Source organism: Typopeltis vanoorti, chromosome 4 (assembly GCF_054136105.1).
Source record: "Typopeltis vanoorti isolate ZY-2024b chromosome 4, IOZ_Tvanoo_1.0, whole genome shotgun sequence".
Taxonomy (NCBI): Eukaryota; Metazoa; Arthropoda; class Arachnida; order Uropygi; family Thelyphonidae; genus Typopeltis; species Typopeltis vanoorti.
This window is the reverse complement of record NC_143552.1, coordinates 69,274,974-69,302,388: the sequence shown is the minus strand read 5'-3', so window position 1 is coordinate 69,302,388 and position 27,415 is coordinate 69,274,974. Positions and strand designations below refer to the sequence as shown.

The 27,415-nt window shown below is 35.2% G+C and overlaps 1 protein-coding gene across 4 annotated transcripts in view; it reads left to right on the top strand.

Annotated features, from left to right (window-relative positions):
- Positions 1–27,415, top strand: part of LOC150107391 (sister chromatid cohesion protein DCC1) — a 280,847-nt gene that overhangs the window by 55,129 nt on the left and 198,303 nt on the right. For all 4 annotated transcript variants that reach the window (XM_090391252.1, XM_090391253.1, XM_090391251.1 and 1 more), the window contains exons 3-4: positions 5,216–5,384; positions 20,524–20,652. In XM_090391252.1, coding sequence (XP_090247378.1) covers positions 5,216–5,384; positions 20,524–20,652 — 298 coding nt within the window. The remainder of the gene's footprint in view (positions 1–5,215; positions 5,385–20,523; positions 20,653–27,415) is intronic.

Below are 27,415 nucleotides of genomic sequence, written 5' to 3'. Positions count from 1 at the left end.
GGAAAAGGGTGAATCAATTTCTAGTTGGAAGAAAAATGGACAATTGCCTAGAGAACTTTTTGGATGACTTATATGCATTGTAACTTAGCTCCATTGGACTGGTAATCAGAGGACTTAAATTCTTGTGTGAGACCTAATTAATGTGGTGGGATCTGTGTTAGCATTTGAAGTTAAAATTGTAAACTTGTATTTTCCCATGCTAAGTGTGTTTAATTGACCTGAGGATATGAGTTATACGTTCATTAACTAGAGTGTTCATTTATGATTGTCAGTTGATTTAGTATAGGTATTGTGAGAAGCTTTTGATATGTTTACCTAATTGTAAACTCATTAGATCTTTAATAAGCATGCTTTACTATGTTAGCCTGAGTTTTGCTTGAGCATGAGACTAATTTACCACTCATAAAAGTTTGAACCTATGCATAAGGGGAAGGTAAAGAATAATTAGAAAGGATAGGGCCATGACTACAAACTGAGATATCTACAGACACTATATATATTTAATGAATTTAGGTAGCTGTTAGAACTCTGGGAAAGTTTCTCTGAGCAAGAAATCTTCTGTCCTAGAACTCTGACTGGCACAGCTGGAACAAACAAATATTGTCAGAGTTCAAAAAGGAGACGGCCCCAGAGAGATAGACTGGAGATCTCATTCTTAGTTGGCACAAGAGGGGATAATAATAACATAGATTTAAAGAAAAACCGCGATGTAACAGAAGGGAAGTCTCCAAAAACTCAGGTGATCACCCAGATCACTCTAAACTCAGCAAGTGCGAGTGATCCGAAGGATCATTTTACTAAGCAGTGGTTCCACTCAGTGACAAGCAGAAACCCATCCCTGAGCAGAGCCTCTCATATCTCAGTGCGGTGACCACTTCACTGTATAAGTAAAGCCATCTCAAAAGATTAGGTGATCCCCCAAGATCACTCCCTACGAGTGACTGAGAGATCATCTAACTCAGCGTTGGTTCTACTCAGTGACCGGCTTACCCTACCCCTGAGGCCCTGCCAGAAAATGCCAATCACAAGAGACTCAAGTTTCTCTCTCATGGGCAAACTCCTCTAAAATCATAAGCTAGGCTGGATCTGGAAGAAACCTTAAGAGAGCAAATGGTGCCTTAAGCCAAATGGTTTCACAACTTATTATTAAAATATTCTGAATTAGAAAAAGTTGTTGGAAGATTTTTCACTTGGTTATATTATTATAAATTAAAGATGTCAAGAAATTATATCTTCTTCTTCTTCCTCTGCGTGTTTATCCTGCTTCCAATGCAGGGTCCATGTGTTACATTAGATACGACTTTGTTAGTACAACCCCGAACCAGCCTACACCTGGAGGGGGGGGGGTATTTTTGACCATAATAGCATGTGTTCACAGGGCCGAGTTACCTGTTCTGAGGGACAAAAAATCCGAGTTTTGGGGAGAAAAAAACCCTCTACCTCTCATCTGTAAGGTGCATTATAGCCGGTTTGGAGGAATGAGACCCGCTAACTCACCTTTCATCGAAAGAGACCAGATAAATGTTCCTCATGTCACCAACGGGAATCGAACCTAGGTCTTTCCGACCAAAGGGCTTCATTTATACTGATTGAGCTAAGAAGGCTTGGTTTAATCCTTTATCAAAGTGTAATCAAACAAAGTTTGATTACACAGGACAGGGCAACTCGTATATAGAGGCTAACGACTTCACTTGCTTTAGTATCCCATAATGCAAAGCACATATCATATGCAATTAAATCAGGTGCAAACTTTGTTTGCTTACACTTGGATAAAGGATTAAACCAAAAATATAATTTCTTGGTATCTTTAATTTATAATATAACCAAGTGGAAAAACTTCCAACAACTATCTCTAATCCAGAGTATTTTAATAATAAGATGTGACACCTTTTGGTTACTCGTATATGGAAATATGACTTTTACATTATTTCAACCTTGGTATCACTTCTGGGTCTGGCTCTCACTGATGCAATATGTTTTTTGTGCTGAAGTGGTTACTTTCCCTGAGATATGAGTGGTTCTGCTCAGTGGTGGGCCTGTCATTGGGCAGAGCTACTGCTGAGAGTTCTCAGTAGTGGGGTGAGCCTGTCACTGAGTGGAACTACTGTGGTGATGTTCATGAACTACTGCTAAGTTAAACGATCCTTTGGGTCACTCATTGGGTAATGTGAGGGATTGCATGAGTTTTTGGAGAGATATTCCTGCACTTAAATATACCTCAATAAAGGCCGAAACTGGTTTGGATAGTGACCCTTCCCACAATGCATAGCATTATACATGTCCGTAAGGATATGTGCTTTGCATATATGAAGGCAAGTGATGTGAAGTCATTAGCTTCTATATACGAGTTGCTCTGTCCTGAAAATACTTCAGGTGCAAACTTTGTTTGCTTACACTTTGATAAAGGATCAAACAAAGAATATAATTTCTTGGCATTTTTAATTTATAATGCACTGTGTCATAAGGCTGCTGCTGTAAGTGTGTAGTGTGTGGGCATGAACATCACCACACTTGACTGGCCTCCATCTCAACCCTATTGAACATCTGTGAAATGAACTGGATCATCAGGTGGGTGAAGGGATGTTTGCCTTACAACAGTCTAGGATCTCATGTATGTCTGTGTGTGTGTGTGTATATATACAGGGTGTTCGGGATAAATTTGACAGTTTCGTAAGGAAAAAGAAAATCTTCTTTGTATCTATTAAATTTAATGAATTGACAAAAAAAACATTACAGGCAGAGTTAATTACAATACTATCAACAAGATTTACTCAAAATAACCACCATTAGCATCGATCACAGCTTCAATTCTGCTTCGGAACCTCGAACAAGCTGATGCTACAGTCTCCCTGGGAAGGGCCGCAAAAACTGTTTTAATTTTATCCATTAACTGGGCTTTTGTATTACTGGAAGTGCGATTGGTGTCTTTTTCAACTGCGCCCCATACAAAATAATCCATGGGGTTAAGGTCTGGGGAGTTTGGAGGCCAAACATTTGGACTGGTGAAGTCATAGAAATTTTCAGACAACCATTTTTGACTTTTCCCAGAGGTGTGGCAAGGGGCCGAATCCTGCTGCCATACATACGGCCTACCATTGGCTACCCTTGTTATCCAGGGCTTGACTACAGTTAGCAACTCCACGAACAAAGCCCGAATTCCAATGCCAGGGTTCTTCAACACCTGTTCCTGCAGATTTGAGAGGAATTCTGCTGTACGAACGCAATCAGATCGTCTGCTAGGGATCTTTCTTCTTGCTACATCCTCGTAGTCACCATTGCAAGTCTCTAGTTCATGCCTGATTGTTTTTACTGTATTCAGGGAGCATTGGGCAGCAGTCGTAATATCCTTATTTTGATGGCGGGCACAAATCATTATGATACAAGTTATTCTCTTCCATGATTCAGGTGGGTTCCAGCTATCCATCCTTTCTGACATCTTGTATATGAATGAAGAAGGATCCAAACTTTTAAATGAAGAGAAGTGTGTGTTAATACATGTAACTTACGGAAAAATATAATTAATTATAAATATGTCAAATTTATCCCGAACACCCTGTATATATATATATTATTTTTTTTTTTTATGTATATTTTTTAAGGTTTTCCTGATATCCTGTTAATTGTGGTGGCCATTTTTATTTGGCACATCTGCAAAAAAGTGTCAGAAATTAATAACAGATTATCCAATTTTTGATTTTTGCTTCAGTTTTAATGCCGAGATGCATACTTTTTGATTTTTTATTTGCATTTTCTGGCAAACTTTTATTGTTTTTTTCCCCCATTTTGTGCTCTACTTTTTAGGCTAGGTTGAATCCACAAGTCTGATTTTTTGTATGTTTTATGTATGTATCTAGCAGAATATGGAATGCCAAAATCACTCTAAAACCTTTCTTCTATGAAAAAAAACTGCCACTAAGTTAGCAAAAAACTAAAAACAGCTTATTTTGAAACTCAAAAGTCGTGGAGATCAAATGAACATTTGGAATTTTTATGAGAGATACTCTTGATATATAGCTGTAAAATACAAATTGGTCCCATTATGTTTTTATCCCTTCAGCTTAGATGGCCTTTTGGAAAGGATGAAGACTGCAGTTTTTTTTTTTTTTTTTTGTTGTTGTTGCATTCTTTCAGCAAGATATAATTTTAAAAAAGTAATAAAAATAACTGGTACTCACCACTTAAATGTAATTTATTTTTCCAAAGGATATGAACTTGTGATTAAGTTGATCATATCCAAAAGTATATGAACAATTGAATAGCAATTTATACAGGTTTGGACATGAGAATTATATATTGTAGTTTCTATTTATATTCTACTTTCCTTGATTAAATCATATCCATATCAAATTTTAAAACCACACAATTTATGCCTTAAAACTCTTATCATCCATATTATTTAGATTTATAAATAAAACATAAATTTGAGTTCCTCTGATTATACATTTAACTGTGTACCTGTACAAAAATGTTATTATTATTTTTCTAAGCATCCATTCATTTATTTTTTACTCTCCCATTTGCTATCATCACATGATACACTATTCAGTACTCTGAAAACAAATTGTCTGGATAGGTAGTTATGTTAAATATGCTGAAACATGAGCAAAAATGTTTTTCATTTTCAAAAAAGGCTGTCTAGGCTGAAGGATGAAAATAACAGAATGGGATCAACTTGGCTTTATCAAAATATATACCTACCAAAAAAAAAAAAAAAAAAAGTTAAATTTAACTTTTTATCTTCTTGTACTTTTTGATTCCTTTAGAAATCGAAGGAATTTTTATGAGAGATATTCTTGATATGTGGCTGTAAAATATAAATTTTAGTTATGAAATAAGCTGTGATTAAGTTTAACATCCTTCAAAATTGTAAAATTCGTAGATCCAGCAAATAAAAATAGCCACTATAATTAACATGATGCCCCAGGAATCTGAAGGGGGGGGGGGCTGTGCATCTGGATCCTCCATCTGAATGATAGGATGACCATATTTTCATCATAACACAAAATTTCACATTGAATGATGCTTGAGAAGTCTGCTTTAAATTTTGCATAGCTGTTATTATTACTGCTAAAAATTATGTAAGTCTGAAAGATCTTTTGCAGCAGAATCTATCTAGTGCTGTCCTTTTTATAATAACAATACATATTTATTTCTGCTCTACAAGAAACCATTAAACACCAAGGATAATCTGAGGGATTTTTTTTAACTTCCTTAGATTAGTAATCAGAGGCGACAAGAGTGAGCATGCAGTTTTGTGTACTAATTTCAAAACATATGAAATTAAGGAAGCTGAAACATCCAATTCTCTTCTTTTGATATCTCAGTTGACTTGGCCAGAAGATCATTGTGTTGAAGATGTTTCCAGGAGATTAATTCCTAGACAGGTAAGAATTATGTTCTGTCTCTTACTACATTTTGAACTTATGTAATTTTTTAGTCTTCATCTTTGCCTTTCATGTTTGGCTTTATGGTATGTTCCAATCTCACACACATTTTTAAAAGTATTTCTATTTCCCTTTGGTGTATATTTTTTGTTTTTTTTTTAGTATGTTAAAAGACATTCTATTGATGTTTCATCCATTTATTTCTGCATTATTTCTTTTTTTGTAAGGTAAGTGTTTAGAGAATTTCTATATTTCTTGCCTAGTAGTTTCTGTTGCAGTTTTCCTCAAATATTTCATTTCTGCAGATGTTTGTTGGTTAAATATTTTTATCGTTTGTGTCTTACTTCCATAAGACACAAACATGAAATACAACTGATTCTCACTGTAGCAAACACTGCTACTGTTGCTGGTTAAGTGGGCCTCCCACGATAAATCTGTTGACTCCATGAAGGTTACTGTAATTATAATAATAATAATAATAATAATAATATTAAGAAAACAATTAGTATTTTATCATCTGCATAGTAACATAGTAATTTGGCATAGAACATAGGAATGGTAATATATTATTTAAAAAAAGTTGAAGACATGCTGCATTCGTGCCCTATTTTTTATTATTGATTGATTTATATAAAAATACTATTATAGTATTTTTATATAAATCGCTAATAGTTGTTATTAATTTTGAAGGTAGTTCATTTTTAATACTTTGAAAGTGTTTATTTCTTTTTTAATTAGATGAAAGACTTTTTCATAATCTGTGAATAATATAAGAGTATTTGAGTTGAATTCTGTATGTTTTTCATTTAATTGTTAAAAAATTCATTCCAGCTTCCTGTTAAAACTGGTCATATTTTAAGAGTTACCTGAACATCACTTGACTACCATCAGCCTGGTGATTGTATATATTATTCATATTAGGAATAAAGTTGAAGAGTTCTATCATTAGTAGATGAAATGAAAACCAAAAAAATTATTAGTATTAGTGAGACCTTGCTTGATAGAGGATACCATGAAGGAAGAGCAGACATGATAAGATGTTTGGGAAAGGATTGTTAATGATTATAGAGAAATTAAATCAAACTAGAGTAGAAATCTCCAGTGGTGGTGGTAGCATGAGTTATATTACTCATGTGAATTCAAGTTTTTTTTAATGCAAGATGGAGGTCAGCAGGGCAGAATATGCAATTACATGCTGTTACATACCAGGAGCATCTGAAGAGGACTGTGAACTGTATAGAAATATATTTTATGGGTTCAAGGAGGATTATAATTATAGGTAATTTTGTCTGTTAAAATATAGACTGGAAGGAGGAGGAGGAGGACATATTCAAGATAAGAAAAAGAGAAATTAATGAATTACTGAGAATTATTATAATCATTTTAAGCAGAATGTGATGGAAAGGACTTGCAGTAAAGTAACATTGAAATCTTATAATAACACCTTGAATCTGTCTATAAACGAGGTTCGTGTTGTGTCTTCAGTTGCACATGATCTTGCAATTTTGACTTTGAAGTTGGCAATATGTGTGAGAGCTCTGACTAAGAAGGGCATATGTGAAATTTAAGGCAAGGGATTACATGGCAGAGGAATCAACAGTGCATGGGAAGTAGTCAGAGATGTTTGAAGAAAGTTGTATTTGACTGCGTCCCCAGAATTAGTAGAATAAATTGCATAGAAGCTAAATGGTTGGATGACACTTTAAAACAAGAGTTACATAAAAAGGATGTTGTGGATCAGATATCATGAGAAGTGTGATAACAAGGCTTAGGAGCAGTATGAAGAGCACACTGGGAGAGTGATGTCCCTGTAAGGAAGGTGAAATCAGATTGTGAAAATATCCTTTCTTTTAGTGTTGCATGGTCATCAGCATTCATTTTAGAAATTATGGACTTTACAACTGTGTTATAAATAACTATTTTAATTTCCTGACATTTCGACCTTCATATTAAGGTCATCATCTAGAGTATATACAAGGACAAGCTGAGTTACATTTCACACAGGAAGCTAAAGAAACAATGATTTGATCACCGGTTATTCTTCTGGCATGAACTCTAGTGAAAAAAAGAAAAAAAAAAATACAGATAAAATTACAAATTAATTCATTATTTAGAAACTACATCAAGCTAAACTCTATTTAAGATAACATGAGAGAAACATTCTTATAGATAGTTTTCTTACAGTAACAATGATGTCATGTCCTATTTTTAACATTACAGTTGTTATCTACAGTCCTGTTTATAGTTATCTCTTAGGGAGAAAGGTTCCATGGGTAAAATATGTGCCTTCCCATATGCTTGGGATTTTTAGACCATCATTATTGTTCAGATTGGGGTGGTTGATAAGAATCTCACAAGCTTCCTTAAATTTGCGTTCATGCCATGTTTTGGTGTGATGTAAACAACTAGTGCTTTCCCAGTCAATTCTATGTAAAGTGTTCGGGGCATGATCAGAAAGGCCAGCTTCACCATAGTTATTATATTTAATATGTTGTTTATGTTCCTTTTGTCTGATAGGAATTGTGCATCCTGTTTCCCCTATATATGGTAGATTACAGGTGCAATAAATACGGTATACTCCAGGGTAGGCCAGTGGAGGGAGTGGATCTTTGGATGAGTTGAATAAGCATTTTAATTTTGCAGGAGGTTTAAAGGTGGCTTTGAGGTTTATTTTTGTAGTATTCTGTTTATTTTATCTGATGTCCCTTTAATGTAAGGAATGGTTATAGTTTTATTGTAGTCTGATTTATCTTTGTTTTTTATTGAGGTCTTGTAGAGAATTTTGTTAATAGTGTTTTAGCTATAACCATTTTTTAGAAAAGTATTGCTGATAACTTTAAATTCATCTTTCAGCGCTTGTTCATTGGAGCAGATCTTCAAAGTCCTGTTTTCTAGAGTATTAATGACACCTAGTTTTTGTGTTGGGTGGTGGTAGGAGTTTGTATGTATATATTGGCCCGTATGTGTCGGTTTCCGATAAACAGTGAAGGAAAGACTGCCAGAAGGAAGACGTGTGACAAGTGTATCTAGAAATGGAAGTGTGTTCTGTTTTCAATCTCAATTGTGAACTGTTTGTGTTGTTTGTTTAGGTGGCTAAGGAAAGTGTCTAGTGGCCATGGGGCCAGATCACGAAAACATCGTTAACGTATCTAAGCCAGATTTTGGGTTGTAAAGGAGAGGAATCTAGAGCATGTTGCTCAAAATGTTCCATATAAAAGTTAGCAATGGGGGGGGGGATAATGGCAAGCCCATGGCTGTGCCTTCTTTTTGTAGGTAGAAAGCGTTTGCCATGCAAAATAACTAGAATGTAATACACGAGCAAAGAGTGGTGTGATATCTGGAGAGGATTTGTTCTGTAAAAGAATGATTGTCGTTGATTGGAACATTCGTAAAGAAGGCAGAGATGTCAAAACTGACTAATAAATCATCTTTTTTTAATGTAATGTCTTTGATTATGTTTATGAAGTGTTGTGTGTTTCTGATATAGGAGGGGGGAATGACCTACCAACCAACTCCTTGAGTGTTGCCGCTAATTTCTTGGCCAGGTGATAATTTGGGCTGTCTATACCTTCGGCCAGAGTGATGTGTTTTGTTTGTGTACCTTTGGTAGACCATAAATTCTTGGGAACGAGAGTAGTGCAGAAGTAATTTTTTGACTGTATCTTCGGGCTATGTAGTAATTGATTTAAGTAGTTTCTCTGTTTTCTTTTTTATTCTGTTGGTTGGGTCGTAGTTAACAAGTTGGTATGTACTATTGTCCAAGACTAGTAGATTCATTTTTTTTAAATATGTGGTTCGGTTTAGAATAACGGTGGCACTTCCTTTATCGGCTCTAGTTATTACGATGTTCAGATTTGATTTTAATGATTTCACAGCTGTTAATTTGTTTGTTAAGTTGCTTGTTATTGTTTTCTTATGATTTATATTTAAAATGTTGGCGGTTTTTAAACTTATTTTATCTGCTATGTTATTTGGGATGAATCTTAAGCCTCTTTCCATATTACAAATAAAATCCAGTTTGTTCATCTATCTGGGTGCTATGGCAAAATTTAGACCTTTGCTGAGTAGCAAGAGTTCATCTTTGTTTAAGGCATGGTTGGATAGGTTAACTATGTTACTGTTACCTGCAGGTGACTGGTGGCTCCTGTTGTTTTTTGCTTCTGGTTGGTTATTAACGTTCACTGTGAAGAAATTCGAATATGTACGTTGGTTTTGTCGATCTTTTAGTCTATGAAATTTGGATATGAGATTTTCTTTCTTAGTTTTACTGAGAACACGGCGAACCATATCCTTCAAACTAAGAAAGAAAAACTATTTAAAAGTTATCTTAAATAGAATTTAGCTTTGATGTAGTTTCTAAATAATTAATTAATTTGTAATTTTATGTGTATTTTTATTTTTTTTTTCACTAGAGTTCATGCTAGTAGAATAACCGGTAATCAGATCATTGTTTCTTTAGCTTCCTGTGTGAAATGTAACTCAGCTTGTTCTTGTATACTTGTATATACTCCAGATTAAAATGAGAGATTATGGAAATAAGTTAACCAAACAGGTCAAGGTAAATGGGGAGAATTTATTGCTAAGTAGCAAGTAAAAGGAAGAATAATCATAGAATGGTTAGAAAAAGCTGAGTTCATTGATAAATGTTCACTTTAGTAAAATATACATTTAAAGTGGTATATCTTAAAATGTATATGTTATAAAAAGCTTGAAATGTATATCTTACATTTCAAGTAGTATGCTTGAAATGTAAGATATACATTTCAAGCATACTACTTAGCAATCTGGTTGCTTGTGGGGGAGGACGAAAGAATAGAGGTAGAAGTATTAAAAGCTATGACTACAGCTGAATTTGAATACAGGTAGACCATGACCTACATAAATTTGGACTAATGAAAAATTATCTTGAAAGAGATGTGGTAAAAATTTCAAACTTTAAATATTTTACAAGCACCTGTTTTACTCGCATGCTACCTAACAGCAATCTTGCAAATCAGACAAGCTGCGATGCACATGTGTACCTCATCTCACTTTGTTTACTAATTACATGGATATGCTGTGTATGCATTCATGCACTTTTTGATAATTTTTTGTGCACTATTGAAGAGTACAATCATGACTGGAAAGAGGAACAGAAGTGAAAAAAGTGAAAATCCACTCATAAGCACACCAAACTGATCTGGAGACGAACATGAAAATGACAAAGAAATATGAAGGTGTGGACAAGGATTAATGGCTTAGGATGTGATTTTGGTCTCATGCCATCAACAGTGAATATAATTGTGAAGGATGCTGCCTTTATAAAAGAAATTGTGTGAAAAGATCTACCTCTTTAAAGTCAACAATAAAACATAAAAGCACTCTAGTGCCATCTTGAACGAAAGAGATGACAGCTGCAGTCTGTGAGATTTACGGAATAGCACGATTGGAGAAGATGGATCCTAATGCACCATGGTTCTTAAAAGTAGTTGTGTGAGTAACACACATATGCACATATAGATTAAGTACATGTCATGCTAGCTTTGAAAAAAATATGATGAATGAATACTTATTGATGTTACATTGTATATATTGAGATATAAAAAGTATTTTGATACAACCATGCATTCTAACACAAGCATAGTCAGTTCTCATTAGCTCAGACATGCGGTATGCTCAGTAAATTGAACTGAATGAATCAGAACTACTTGACTCATTTGTAAAAATCTCACACAGTTGTAAATTACTTATCTTTGTTTTTTACAGTTATAAATATTATGTGTAAATTTCATAAATGGGCTTCAAAATTAAGTTTTTAGTTGTATGATAAAATATTTTCTGAAATTTGTTGCATTTCATAACGATCACCATAAGACTATTGTCAGACTGAAACGTCAATGTGCATGTGATCAAGTAGTCACTCTAATTCGGGTGCTTAAGGGTCAAAGCTGTATAACTGAGAGGAGACCTCCACATAGCCTTTAATGGATTGCGGAGAACCGACCAGGGCTTCTGACCTAATGTCCAATCCTCACCTTCTCGTGGTGCACCCTGTTGGGTATCTACTTGGATACTGAACGAACGAGGATGGGCTGGCAATTTGGGATTTAGCCGACCAAATTGTATTCTTATTGGTTAAACCAAAATAAAAAATGATGGTACAACATGACAGAATTTCATGCCGGCTGAGGCGTCGCCCGGTTAAACAAGGCCCCCGTTGTTTTTGCCAGGGAACCAGGGCGAACAGTGAAAAGTCAGCTACTGGAACAAATCTGAAAACAAACCCCAACTCAACATCACCAGAGTTAAAGATTGGTACTATCAACGTAAGAAGCCGGAATGACAAAGAAATGGAGCTAGCTGAGGAATTAGATAAGTACCAGATCGACATAATAGGGGTGACTGAAACAAAAAAGACCAAAACTGGTGAGATCTTTCTGAGCAATAAATACAAAATGTTATATTAAGAAGTATGTTATAAGAAGTAGTAGCCATAGTATTCAACACAAAATATGAGGCTAATCTTCTTGAATGGCAGTCAGTCTCAAGTAGAGTAATGTGGGCAAATATCAGAATGGGAAAACGGACAATGAGACTTATTTGTGCCTATGGTCCCACAGAAGGATCTACTAAGGTAGAAGTGGAGGAGTTTTTTGAGGCTTTAGAAAAAGCAACAGACACAATGAAAAATGAAAAGTTGGTCCTTGTTGGGGATCTAAATAGCAGAGTAGGAAATGATTGTGAGACATACAAAAATATTTTGGGAAAATTTGGAGAAAAGAGCAAAGCTAATAATAATGGCAAATATCTGTTGGATTTCTGCTCAGGACATGGACTGGTTATTACTAACACCATGTTCCAACATAAAAATGTGCACAAATTCACATGGAGAGAATAGGCAAGGAATAAGAAAAGTCTCATTGACTATGTTATTGTTGATAGTGATGTTTTCTCCCTGGTGCAGGACACCAGAGTGTACAGAGGATTTGAAATTGGAAGTGATCACTATTTAGTCTTGAGCAGGATAAAATTGAATTTAATATTGAAAAGAATAGCATGTAAGAAAGTTTTAAAGCGAATAAAAGTTGAGCAGCTCTCAGATGTGAACTGTAGACTAAAATACACAAAGATTATTGAAGAAAAAATGAAAGAGTGTGAGAACTGGAATCAAGCCTTGGAGATTCAGTGGCAAACTCTGAAGAAAACATTGATTGATTCTGCCATAGAGGCATGTGGTGAGGTCTGTAAGGATAAAAAAATCAGAACTCCCTGGTGGACACAGGAAGTTAAACAGGCAGTGAAGGAAAAGAAGAAAGCATATCAAAAGTTCCTGTCAAAAATAGTCAGCTTGTGCTCTTAGAGAATATAGAGACAAATGCAAGAATGCTAAACACTGTTTAAAACTAGCTAAACAAAAGTCATGGGAGGACTTTGGCAAGAAAATAGAAAATAAATATCAAGAAGGTGGCAAAATATTCTGGAGGTTGTTGAAGAAGCTTAAGAATGGAGGAAAGAGTGCTGTAAAAGGAATTAGAGATGATAAAGGTGACATGAAAACGGGAGAAAAAGATATCCTTGAAGTATGGAGTAATTACTTTGAAAAACTGCTAAATGAAACAAGCAGTGATGACAGCACAGTGGTAAAAAAACACTGACCAGGTATGCAGTCAGGAATACATATCCATACTTGAAGTAGAAAAAGCCATCAAAGGCTTGAAATGTGGAAAGACAGCAGGAGTAGATGATATTTGACCAGAAATGCTGAAGTATGGTGGTATAAGAGTCTTACAGTGGCTGCACTGCATAGTTCAGAAAGCCTGGACAGAGGGACGAATTCCCGATGATTGGAGTAGAACTCTCATAGTACCCATATATAAAAAGGGAAATAAAACTGCATGTGAGAATTACAGAGGTATTTCCCTACTGAGTGTTCCTGGCAAGATCTATGCAAGTATACTTGAGAAACGGTTGAGAAGAATTGTGGAAGAAAAGCTTGGTGAAGAACAAGTTGGATTCAGGCCAAATAGAGGCTGTCAGGATCAGATCTTCACTTTACGACAAATAGTCGAGAAAGCATGGGAATATAACAAAGATCTGTATTTAAGTTTTGTCGATTTGGAAAAGGCATATGACATGGTGCCAAGAGAGAAGCTATTCAATACGCTGCAGTTATATGGTGTCAATGGGGCATTGTATCGAGCAATACTTAGTCTTTATTTGAGTTGTAAGTCAGCAGTTAGAATTGAAGGAAGTACAGGAAGATGGTTTAATGTTAAATCTGGTGTGAGACAAGGATGTACATTATCCCCTCTGTTATTCATTATCTATATGGATCACATTATGAAGGAAAGTTGTATTAAACATGATATCAAAATTGGAGATGTTAATGTCAGCTCTTTGCTTTATGCAGACGATGTTATACTTCTAAATAAATCTGCTACAAGTCTGCAAGATTCTCTGACTAAATTGAATAGCTGTTGTAATAGATATGGTATGAAGGTCAGCAATAAAAAGACAAAGACAATGAAAATAGGCAGAATCATTGAAAATGTCAACTGTGTTGTGAATGGAGAACCTGTGGAACAAGTAAAACATTTAAGCTATTTAGGCACGATTTTTACTGAAGATGGTAAATTAAATATAGAAATAGACAACAGAATCAGCAAAGCTGGTATGGTAGGAAGTCAATTGAATAAATTCATATGGAATAAGAGAGAAATTAGTCAGAACACTAAATTAGCTGTATACAAGACAGTGTTCAAACCAGTTTTAACTTATGTATCTGAGAGCTGGGTCAGAAGTAAAACACTTGATCAAAGACTAGAGACCACAGATATGAGAGTCCTGAGAAAGATTATAGTCGTGAACAGATGGCATCAATGGCAATATCATATTAAAAACGAGGATATTAGGAAAGAACTTGACATTGTCAGCATCCAGGAATGTGTTAGCAGAGCTAATCTCAGGTGGTATGGTCACTTAAACAGAATGGGCGAGGAAAGATTAGCAAAACAAGTGTTCTCTGCCAGGTTGGCAGCAAAACGACCCAGAGGAAGACCAAGATATAGGTGGATTGATACGGTACAAAGTGCTTTAGACGATAGAAATATAAGATGTGATAATGTTGGAGTCTTGACAAGTAACAGACTGATTTGGAGGAAAATTGTAGATAGGAAATTAATAATGATGTAATTTTTTGCATGTAGTACTATCATATCCTGTACACCCCTTGAGGGTACATGGCAGGAATTTGATGATGATGATGATGACTCTACTTAGCTTGACACTCATCCATAGGTAGCTATATGGAAATGTTGAATCTGTATATTTTTTTGTGTTATTATAGTAATTTTCCTATATTAGGTATCATAACATGTAATTGCTCTATTACTGGCAGCTATGTTGTCACTCTTGAATTTTGCTTTGAATGTTGGTAATGAGCATGCATAATAGCATGCTCATTACTATTGGAACAGCTGTTGCCTGGAAATGAAGAACTCTAGCCTGTGTGTGTGTGTGGAGGCGGTGAGCAGCTGTGCACCCACTGAAATAAGACCTTAGCAAGTAATTATTTGGACAGTCGTATTTTGTTGAAAGTTTTTTTCACTTGGTTATACTATAAATTAAAAATACCAAGAAATTATATTCTTGGTTTCATCTTTTATCCAAGTGTAAGCAAACAAAGTTTGCATGCGAATTATCGTCACCACTAGGCTACTTGTAATTTGTAGAGGCTAATGACTTCATGTGAGTTACTTTTCCATCCCATAATGCAAGGTACATATCCTTACAGATATGTATAATGCTATGCATTATGGTAAGGGCCACTACCCAGAACAGTTTCAACCTTTATCGAAGTATGATTAAGTGTGGGAGTACCTCTCCAAAAACTTGCCTCCAAGCAGAGCCTCTCTACTCCTCAGGAAGCAAGCAAACTCAATGACGAGCATTAAATGTCATCAGTGGGAGTCAGTCCCAGAAGATGTACCAAGGTTGAAGTATTGCAGAAGTCATATATTTCCCATATACAAATAGCCAATTGGTATTGCACCTTATTACTAAAATACTCTGGAATAGTGATAGGTGTTGAAAGTTTCTTTTCACTTGAAAAGAAATTATATTCTTGGTTTAATCCTTTATCCAAGTGTAAGTAAACGAAGTTTGCTTGTGAAGTTACTTCATTACTGGGCTACTTGTGTATAGGGCTAATGATTTCACATCAGTTGCCTTAGTAGTCCGTAATGCAAGGCTCATATCCTTACAGACATGTATAATATTATACATTATGGGAAAGGCCACTACCCAGACCGGTTTCGACCTTTATTGAAATCTCATCAGTGGGAACTAGACCCAGAAGAGATACCAAGGTTGAAATAATGCAGAAGTCATATATTTCCAATATACAAGCAGTCAAAAGGTATGACACCTTATTTCTAAAATACTCTGGATTGGATGGAGATGTTTGGAAGGACACAAAAAGCAATAAAAGAGAAACTTTTATCAGTTTAGAAAAGGCAGCAAAGAAGATGCATCTACAGATTAATCAAGAAAAAACAAAATATATGCCAGTAACAAGAAACACTTGTGATGATGATCCTTCCCAAATAAAAATTGGTTCTTATACATTTGAAACTGTGATCAGAAGTTAATTATAAAAATGACATCAGTGTTAAGATTCTGAAATGCATTCTTTCCACAAAGAGATGCTCCTATGAATATTAAGGAAAACAAAAATAACCATGTACAAAGTGCTTATAAGACCAGTATTAACTTATTCCTCTGAAAACTGGGTATTATCAATGGCAGATGAAAAACTGTTAATTCTATTTGAAAGAAGGGTTCTCAGACATATTTTTAGAGCGGTTGAAGAGTGTGGGATGTGGAGAAAAAGATACAATTATGAATGTATAGAATATTTAATGAACCAGACATTAAGTACATTAAAATTAGTAGATGAAGTTATGCAGGGCATATTATACTCGTGGATAATAGCAAAATTCTTAAGAAGATATTTAGTGCTAAACCTGAAGGAAAATTGGAAGACCTAAATTGAGAGGAGAAGATGAAGTGATCCAGGATATTAAAATTTTGGGAGTTAAAAACTGGAGGAACTTAGCAGTGAATAAGGAAGAATGGCAGAAGTTTCTGAAAAAGGCCAGAGCCCACACAGGGCTGTTGAGTCAACGATGACAATGATGATGATGAACCATCCAGATTAAAAAAAAGGTGGGAGTAAAGTTGGACAAAAATTATTACAACCAGTAGCATCTTCAGGAGATCAGAAATCATGCTGTTAAGTCTGCCGTTTTTTGATATGTTGATGTCAAAAAGTGGTATATGTAGAACTACAAAGCAGGTGATTATGACAAGCTTAGAAGGAAGCTTATATCTGTGCCATGGCATAAAACCCCACAAGGGAAGAATGTTAGTAGTGCATGGGAAATAGTTAAGGGACATCTAGAGGAATAAATATTAAATTGTATACCTAAAGTATGGAGGGTTAATCAGGTAAAAGTTAGATGGATGAATAATATTACTAACCATAAGCTGCAGAAGAAGATGCTGTAGAGGGTATATGAGGAGAAAGATGACTAGCAAACTCATGAACATTACAAGGGTCAGCAAGAAAGATGACAGCATAGTATGGAAGACAAAATCATATTATGAAAAGAATCTAGCCATGCAGGCAAAAGGAAATCCCAAAGAGTTCTTTTCTTTATCTGGCAAGTAAGAGGAAGAATAATCTGAATGAGTGTTTATAGCGACCAGGTGACAGAAGCAGATAAAATAGTTGAATTACTAAGTGACCATTTTGCAAAGGTATATAATCCAACTGAGGTTACTGTGACATGTGACAGAGATTGATGTGGAACAGGTGGATGAATTAGAGGGTCTTAGGATATTGCAGAATCTCAAAGTAAATACAGCTGTGGAATTAGATGGAATATCAGCTTGGGTTTTGCAAAAATGTGCCTGGTAATCCCTCTGACTAGGTTCTTTAATTTAAATCTCAGCTCTGGTAGAGTTCCAAGGGAGTGGAAAGAGAGCAAAATAATTTCCTTGCATAAATGAGGTTCTAAGACTGCAGTAGCAAATTATAAACCAATCAGTATCTCAGAAGTGGTGGTTAAAGTACTGGAAAGTTGGTCAAAAAGTGAATTCAAGAATGGTTGGATAAGAATATGATACTGTATGAGGGCCAACATGGATTTGTGAAGGGTCATTCATGCTTTAGTAATTTATTACTTTTTTATAAGAGTTACAACTGAATTGGATAAAGGAAATAGCTACACAATGATTCTGCTGGATTTTGCAAAGGCATTTGACATAGTACCACATGGAACTCTGTTATGCAATTTAGATCAACGTGGATATGACACTGGTTATGTAGATGAGAGAGTGGCTGCTGGACAGATATCATAACGTGGTAGATGCAGAGGCAGAATCGAAGCAAAAACAGGTGACTAGTGCTGTGCCTTAAGGTTTGATGCTGGGACCATTGCTGTTTAATTTCTACATATATAGGAAATAATCTGAAAGGAAATATTCGGTTGTTTGCTGATGATGCAAAATTAAATAGAGTAATAGTTAATCAAGGTAATGTGGAGAGCTTGCAGGACAATTTAAATAGGCTGTCAGTATGGGCAAAAGATAATCGGTGTCAGTTTAATGTGAAGAAATGTAAAATTATTTATTTTGGGATAAATAGATTACAAGCTGTGTATCACATTGATGGCACTGTACTCCGGGAAATAGATGAAGCTAAAGATTTAGGGGTGGTGGTAGACAGAGAGTTAAAGTTTAGAGGACATATTGCTAAGGTTTCTAAGGCAGCCCATAAGATTATTTAGCTATTGAAGAACACACTAACAAGATAAGGGAGTTGTTATTCCTCTTTATAAGGCCTTGATACATCCATATCTGGATTACTAACATTCTTTTATAGAGTATGCCAATGTGCTCAGGTCTGGTCTCCTGAGTTTCTTGGGCATGAGGAAGTGGTGGAGAAGATTCAGAGGTGAATGACCAATGTTAAGTTTTCTGTTGAATGTTCCCTCTGAGGATAGATTGAAGGTGTGTGTGGATTGCAGAAGTTGGTTGATAGGAGAAAAAGAGGGAATTATGATAGAAACATTTAAGTTACTTAAAGGGTTTTATAGGATTGATGCAGGGGAAATGTTATAGCACTTGGCTGGAGGGGCCTGGACAAGAGGTCATCTCTGGAAGTAGAATATAAGGTCTGGTTAGTAGGTATGAGATGACTAGATTTTTTGCTTGGAGAGTTATGAATAAGTGGAATGGATTTCCAGAGTCAGTTGTGAGTCTGTTTTCTGTTAATGGGTTCAAAAGAGAGATATGATAGATATTTGGATCTCCCACAATAAGTCTCTAGACTCCATGGAGGTGCCTGTATTATAATAATAATAATAATTTGTAACTGTTTAGAGTTATATTATTGGCTGAAAAGGAAGAGAGAGATTTTAATAAAAACAAAACTGAAGAACCAAATTGAAAGTTTGTACATTAAAACAGTCATCACACTATACAAATCTGTGTTGTTTCTTTATATAGTTAATGTGCACTATAGTGAACTCACTTATAATAAACTAATGAAATGACCAGGCCAAAGCTTTTAGCATCAGTGCTTTTCTGAAGGTTTCACTTGATACCAAACTGTTCCTTTGATCCCTATATATTCATTGTAATGATAGTTGAATGTATATTTTGTATCTTCTGTCACTGTTTTAGCACTGGATACAGTGAGTTTATATAAATAATTCGCTGCTTATAGCAGTCACCTAAAGCAAGTTGCTCATCTATCACCCTATACCTTACAGTCCTCCACTTGAACAACACTCTGGACCTTTTCTTAACAAGTTATCTTGAATTATCCTCAAGAGGAGCAAGCACCTATTGAGGTGCTTGCTCCTCTTGGTAATTCACATCATAATCTCATACAGCTTTCATCGCTAATGGAATCCCCTTCTCTCAGCCAATTGTATCATATCCGTTTGCACTACAACAGTGCCAAATGAGATTTGCATAACTTTTTTCTCTATCTTTCTATGGTCAGACTATTATTAGTTTCCCAGATCTCAGTGTTTCTTGTGACTGTGTTATGTTGGATTATTATTATGTATGTATATGTATTATTAATGTTGGAATGATGATCTTCGTCCCACACTCTGTTCAAAATTTCCATCCATTATACATTAAAAGCCATGATTTTCCAGAGTATGCCAATGTGGTCCAAGAAGGGGGGGGGGGAGCCAGCATATTGTATAAATGGCTTGAATCAAAAACTCAAACCCATAGCACCTACAAAACAGTCAACAATGGGGCTGAATCTGAATTTGAAAGAGCCAAATGTAGAAAACTTGTCTTGTGTGCTAATAGTAGTTATAACTTCTGCTCCACTGCAGAAGGATGATAACATTTTCCATTCCTCCTACTCATACAAACCCTTCCGTGCTCAATCTTGAGCCTCAAGATCATCTACAATCAGCAGACTGTAGATGATCTTGTAACCCTTGACTGATCTCTATACCATTCTTCATTGGAATGATGACAACCCAGTAGATTGTAGCTGATCTTGTAGCTCTAAACTGATCTCTATTCTGGGTTGTCATCATTGGAGTGATGACAACCCAGTCATCTTCATTGCTTCCAAAATGCAGTTTTGTCTCTTGCTTCGCAAAAAGAACTTAATTTCTTCTTTACTTACTTCTTAATTTCCTCTTTTGTAATGCTCAGTTTAAACAGTCAAAACCACATTTTCTTCTTACAGACATCTACCAAATGCTTTTCCTGCTGCAAACATACCATTTCTATAGTATCCTTTGTTTCCAAAAAAAAAAAAAAAAAAAAAAAAAAAGATTTTCACTCATTACTCTTCTCTTGACCCTTGCCTACACATGGCATTGATTTGCTGTAGACTTCATGGTCTCTCATGTAGGGGATGATATGTAAAAGTTACTGTATTATATACATAGATTGATAGGTGTGTTATCTTTTTTTCAAGGATTCAGAATTTCGTCATAGTTACATCAGATAAATATTAGATTCTGTATCGAACCTAATGATTTATTTGATTTTGATTTTTTTTGAAAGTTAATGTTAACTGTTAATTTTTGACTTCTTTTTTTTTTTTACTTTATAGATATCTAGCATATTTCATTCTTACTTTGAATTAAGATCATGCAGACCAAAATTGAAAAAATTGAGAACAATTCTGGAAGATAATCCTTATCAAGGAAAAGAATATGAAGCAGACAATACCAGAATGAAAGTAAGAAAATTTTGAATTATTATTAAAAATTAAAATCTTGTTATTAACCAGTATTTAACAAGGACTGATATGTATTGTGAACATTATATTGACAATAAAAAAACTCATGAATATTGCTTTAATGCCATCTTGTGTTCTATAAAATGTAATATTTCTTCTTCTTATCCATCCTTTGTGGGAAAAAAAAAGCTGAGTACTAATCTAGGACATGAACTTTTGACATATGCATTTTCAATTAAGAATGAGTTAGTGGGTTTCATATGGAGGTGGTCTGATTCTCCCTCTGGAAACTTTTTTTTCCATCTCACAAAACAACAAACTGTACAGAGAATGCACAAAATGTACAGCCAGTATACACTGGCCTCATACCATAGTTGTTTTGGCTGTGGCTGTAATTCCAAAAAAAGCAGTGATTACTCCCCCCCCCCCAAAAAAAAAAAACATATACACAAACTAGATGTTGACCACTTCCTATTTAGAACATGGCTCTTGGGATAAAGGATAGCTACCTGATTTTATACAGGTGTTCAGAATTGGATTTTCTCTCTAAAATATTCTAGTTTTCATAGCACTTTTGTGTTTATTCTGCTATTTCTACTTCTTTTCTGTTGATTGTCGATTAGTTTATGGTTTCTGTTAAACACATTCTCCCTGTTGTTAAAAAAACAACAGGGAGAATGTGTCCTTGTTTAATTGGTTTATGTTGCCTAGCATAAATTTAATTATGTTGCCTTATAATGCTGCATGTTTGATTTGCATCAATACAAATTGCAGTTTGGTTGGGTAATCTCAAATATGAATACCTGTGAAAGTTAAATATTGGGTGTGAAGTTCTGGTCAACTCTCCATATTCCTTACTGTGACTATGTGGAGGTGTTCTTCCATTATATAGTTTTGGTTGTCAAGTCAATGCCAAGTTTCTTTCTTGACATTTTTAGCATTAAATAAAAACCTGCAATATAGAAAGGCAGTGGAGCAAATTTTATTTGACCGGAAGTGCTCATATATGGAGGTATAAAGGTTTTACATTCATTGCACTGCATAATTCCGAAAACATAAAAGTCTGGATTGGAGTAGAGCTTTCATGGTTCTCATCTATGAGAATAGAAAACCAAATGTGGGAAATAGAGGAATTACTCTGTTCAGTGTTGCAGGTAAGAATTATGCAAGCATACTTGAGAAAAGCCTATAAAAAATAATAGAAACTTAGATAATAACAAGATGGTTATGCAAAATCGTTGTTCAAGATTATAGTTTTATTTTAAGATATTATATTTCCCAATATTAATTGAGAAATCATGAAAGTATAACATGGATCTGCATTTAAGTTTTATAGATCTGGAAAAGGGAAAGCTGTTCAGAACATAACAGTTATATGGTATAAATTGGGCATTATACTGAGTGACCCATAATCTATATTTGAGTTGTAAACCAGCACTGAAGTTAATATTTAACCTTCTTCAAGCCATATCAAAAATTAGCTACCCTTCTTACTCATAAAAGATCCTTTCCATCATCTAGACCATACTGGGATCTATAGCATCCCCTTCTTCTGAAAACTGTCTTTTTTTTAGATAAACAGGAAGAACAGTTAATATCCATTTGGAAGAACACAGAAACTGTGTCCATTACCTTCACTACAACTGTTCTAGAATAACAGACTATACAATGGAGATATGAGATGGAAGGAGATATAAATCTGAGAGACTATTTCTAGAATCAGCACAGTATTACAGCACTTGCCAAATCTTAACAAATTCAGCTGCTTCACCTTTTAAAAAATCTGGAGGACTATCATCCTGAGACTTTCAGCAAGAGAGTCTATTACTGCACCTACAAAGGGTGCCAGTTAGGACTATGGGACCTCATCTCTCAGTCTGTGTTTGCCTTCCTGCTGGTGTGCCTATATGCATGTGCTTAGTGTATTTTTCTGAGGTGTGGAGTGAAGACATAATGTATTTGCATTGCTAGTTCTTACCACATAAAACAACTGGAATTTGAAATAATTTATTAATTACTCAGCTTGTTTCATGAAATTCATGCATTTCACATCAGGAGAAATAAATGAATAGACTAAAAATTAAAATAAAAATCAGATTACATACAGGTAACATTCACTATAAAAACAATGGAAAGTATGCATGTACTGAAGGTATTTTCTGGTTCCTGGTCCTTTGCAAACTACTGGCAAGCACATGCATATTATGCTGAACAAGCGAAGACTTATAATAATTATTATTATAACTTATAATATCACCTCTTGTTTTTTGTTGTACTGTTGAGAGTGTTATATCACTTCACCTGACACCTTGAACAATCCTGAGAAAATTCTGTAATCTTCATTGTCACGCCAGGTGGTGAGTGTGAATAAGTTACTCTAAACTTGTGCTCCCACATTTTATCATTATTATAAGAATTTTTTGCTCAAATCAACCAATAAATGGAAGTCACAACAGGTACTAAGGAGCCAATAACTTCTGCACAACCCATAAGTACTTATAGGGCATCAAGTCAGTTATCTTTTTAATTAAAAATCAGCCACATGTAAGCACCCACTATGCCTACTATGCAAAGATGGTGGCAACAAAGACCAACAACAGAAGAGCACTTTGTGTCTCACCAGCACAGTGCCATCAATCACAGACAAACCCAATGATATAAAGTGCTGCAGCTGTGATGTTACTGATAAGAAAAAAAAAAGGTATATTGTGAAATTTCTGTTTGCCTCAATATACAGCCTCAATGAGCCCTTCTTCTGTTTGCTGTGTCTCCCATCTGTAAAGCAGCTTCTGAACTTAGGTAAACAAGTCAAAAACCTCAAACAGCATCTTAACACTATGAATGAAACTTTCTCCTCCAAAATTCACATGCTGGAAGCTATGCTTGAACCGGCAATAATAACGAGGATGGCTCGAAATAGATCCAGAATAGATGCGGGAACAACGCCAGGTGCAGAGCATAGTGTAATCTGATGACCATAGTGACCCACCACGTGGATGCACGCTTATGGAAATATTGAGAGGTAATTCAAACAAAGAAGGACAGTTCAGATGGACCTGGAGATCCTGCCCCAAGAAATGGTAAAGTACAGATTTTGTTGTATAATTACACAGTCAGTAAAAGAGAAAGATCACTGTAGTGTAATAATCGAGTTTGGACAGTATTTAAGAACTTTAAGTGATTATTTAACAGTGGCTAATGTCCATAAGACAAATTGTCTGGAATGATTATAAATGATTGTGACTAGTTTAATGTGCAAGACTAACATAGTAGGTAGAATATTGATTAGAAGTGTATAATGTGTATATTATGTGTGTTTAATATCTAACTTAAAAGAAGGATTTATTCATGCATTAGAGTATTAATCAGTTTGATACAGTTTGATTTAGCATGTCATTGAACTAATTGAAAGTGAGATTGGTCTTTATATGTGTATTATAATATATTATAAGTGTATATGTCTTTAGATTCCAATAAATGTGTTTTTTCTTCTATACCTGAGTTATGCCTGTGATATGAATCAAAACTACCACTCATTAATCTAAACCATAGTGGGGGGGGGATATATAGAGGTTATGACTGCAAACTAGAATTTACTTAACCACAGTAAATTGTTTAATTTATGAGTTTAAGCACTAAATTTATTCACCTATGTGCACCAAAAGTCTGGAAAAGTCTCCCTGAATAAGAGTCCCCTCTGTTCTAAGATATTGACTGGTGCAACTTTAAAAAATAAATTTGTCAATATCTGAAGAGGAGATGGCTCCAGAAAGAAATTAGAGGATTCGTTTCTTTTAGCAAGGAATAACCTTTAACAGTCAGGGTAAACACGTGAGTAAAATTAGGAATCAGCTAGAGACATAGAATTTGCTTTCCTTATAGAATGAACACATAAGAAGTGATACAGATATTAGAGTCAAGGAAATTTTGTAAGTTTTGTAGTTGTTGTAGAGAGGTAAATTCAGGAAAGTAAATTATTTTAGGAAAAGTAACGACATAACAATGCCACAGACTACAATATTTAACACCAGCTTTCTGTCTGGATGCACACTGTGTGTTGGTGTATGGTTCTGTTCTCTCACCAACTCTCTTCCTTCTGTATATCAATGACCTACTTCAGTTGACCTCCAACCCAATACACAGTTTTTGCAGATGACAGCACATTGCACTCCTCTTTTTCATTTGATAAACCTCACTCTACACAAATCACCTCAACCTACACAACATCAACTACCACTGTCCTCAATTCTGATCTCCAATCCATCCTGCAGTGGAGTTCAGATAACCTTGTCAATTTCAATGTTAGCAAAACCTCGTTCTGCCTTATTTCTCACCAAAAAAAAGAACCATTTTCCCCCCAGTATTATTTTTGATAACATTCAAATTTTCAGACAAGATGAGATTTCTCTTCTTGGAATCACTTGACATCAAGCCTCTCCTGGCATAAATACATCACAACCATTGCCTCCTATCTTCTGAAAAGCTAGGATTTCTCTTTTTCTCAAGACCTATGAACAGCTGTTGAATACTTCTCTCACATTTGGCATGGACCCCTAAGAACTCCCTCAAAATGCTTGACTCAATACAGAGGAGGACAATTAAATTGATTAATAACCCATTTCTTACAGCTCACGCCTCCCACTTTCACACATGCATTTGGTTTCTGCTATATGTGTATTTTATAAATATTTTCGTGGCAAAGGTTCACATGAAAAAGCATCAGTTAATCGGCCACTCAGTACTAAGTCTGTTGGAATACATGTGCAGCTGCCACCCAATATCCTTTCACAGTACACCTTGAAACTGACAGAACAAGTTTCTTTTCCATCTCCTTCATCCAACAGATGCAGCGCTTGTTTGCTAGTCTCTTCATCAGTGGCCACCTATAATTAGTGATAGTCGTGGGCCTGCTAGCTCTAATTGGTTACCATTGGAGATGAACTGCCCACTCAGTCTCCAAGCTAGATAGAGTTTAAAGGCCTCATTTACTCCCAATAGGGAATAAAAGGCGTTAGCTTATTATTATTCATCCCTGCTACTGCTGTATTGCAGAACAGTCTTCTCCCTTAAGTGTTTCCCAAGAAATATAACATACAGGCTTTAAAATCAAATGTAAACAAGTTCCTCCTTTCCCAACCCACTACCCATACACCATACTAATGTACTATAGGTTGATTAACCAACTTCTGGTGTATGGGCTCAACATACAATCATCACCATCAAATTCCTGATATATATACCCTTAAGGGATGTACAGGATATTATAGTACGTCATTACTAACTTCCTATCTACAATTTTCCTCTAAATCGGTCTGTTACCTGTCAAGACTCCAACATTATCAGATATTATATTTCTATCTTCTAAGGCACTTTTTACTGTATCTTGGTCTTCCTCTGGGTCTTTTTCCTGCCAACTTGGCAGAGAACACTTGTTTTGCTAATCTTTCCTCTCCCATTTAAGTGACCATATAACCCGAGATTAGCTCTGCTAACACATTCCTGGATGATTACAATGCCGAGTTCTTTCCTAATATCCTCGTTTTTAATATGATATTGTCATTGATGCCATCTGTTGATGCCTGATCTTTCTCAGGACTCATATCTGTGGTCTCTAGTCTTTGGTCAAGTTTTTTACTTCTGATCCAGCTTTTATATCCATAAGTTAAAATTGGCTGAATACTGTCTTGTATACTGCTAATTTAGTGTTTTGGCTAATTTCTCTTTTATTCCATATAAATTTATTCAATTGACTTCCTACCATACCAGCTTTGTTGATTCTGTTGTCTATTTCCATATTTAATTTACCATCTTCAGTAAAAATCGTGCCTAAGTAGCTGAAATGTTTTACTTGTTCTATAGGTTATCCATTCATTATGCAGTTGATATTTTCAATGTTTCTGCCTATTTTCATTGTCTTTGTCTTGTTATTGCTGAACTTCAAATCATATCTATTACAACAGTTATTCGCTTTAGTCAAGTAATCTTGCAGACTTGTAATGGATTTATTTAGAAGTACATCATCATCATCTGCATAAAGCAAAGAGCTGAGATTAACATCTCCAATTTTGATATCAGGGTTTAATACCACTTTCCTTCATGATGTGATCATTATAGATAATGAATAACAGAGAGGATAATGTACATCCTTGTCTGACACCACATTTAACATTGAACCACCTTCCTGTGTACTCCCTTCAATTCTAACTACTGTTTTACAACTTAAATAAAGATTAATTATTACTTGATATAATGCCCCTTTGACACCATATAACTGCAGCGTATTGAATAGCTTCTCTCTCTCTCTCTTGGCACTGTGTCATATGCTTTTTCCAGATCCACAAAACTTAAATACAGATCTTTGTTATATTCCCATGATTTCTCAACTATCTGTCGTAAAGTGAAAATCTGATCCTGACATCCTCTATTTGGCCTGAATCCAGCTTGTTCTTCACCAAGCTTTTTTCACAATCCTTCTCAACCGTTTCTCAAGTATACTTGCATAAATCTTACCAGTAACATTCGGTAGGGAAATACCTCTGTAATTCTCACGTTCAGTTTTATTTCCCTTTTTATATATGGGTACTATGAGAGCTCTACTGCAATCATCGGGAATTTGTCCCTCTGTCCAGGCCTTCTGAACTATGCAGTGCAGCCACTGTAAGACTTTTATATCTCCATACTTGAGCATTTTTGGTTGAATATCATTTACTCCTGCCTTTCCACATTTCAGGCTTTTGATGGCTTTTTCTACATCAAGTATGGA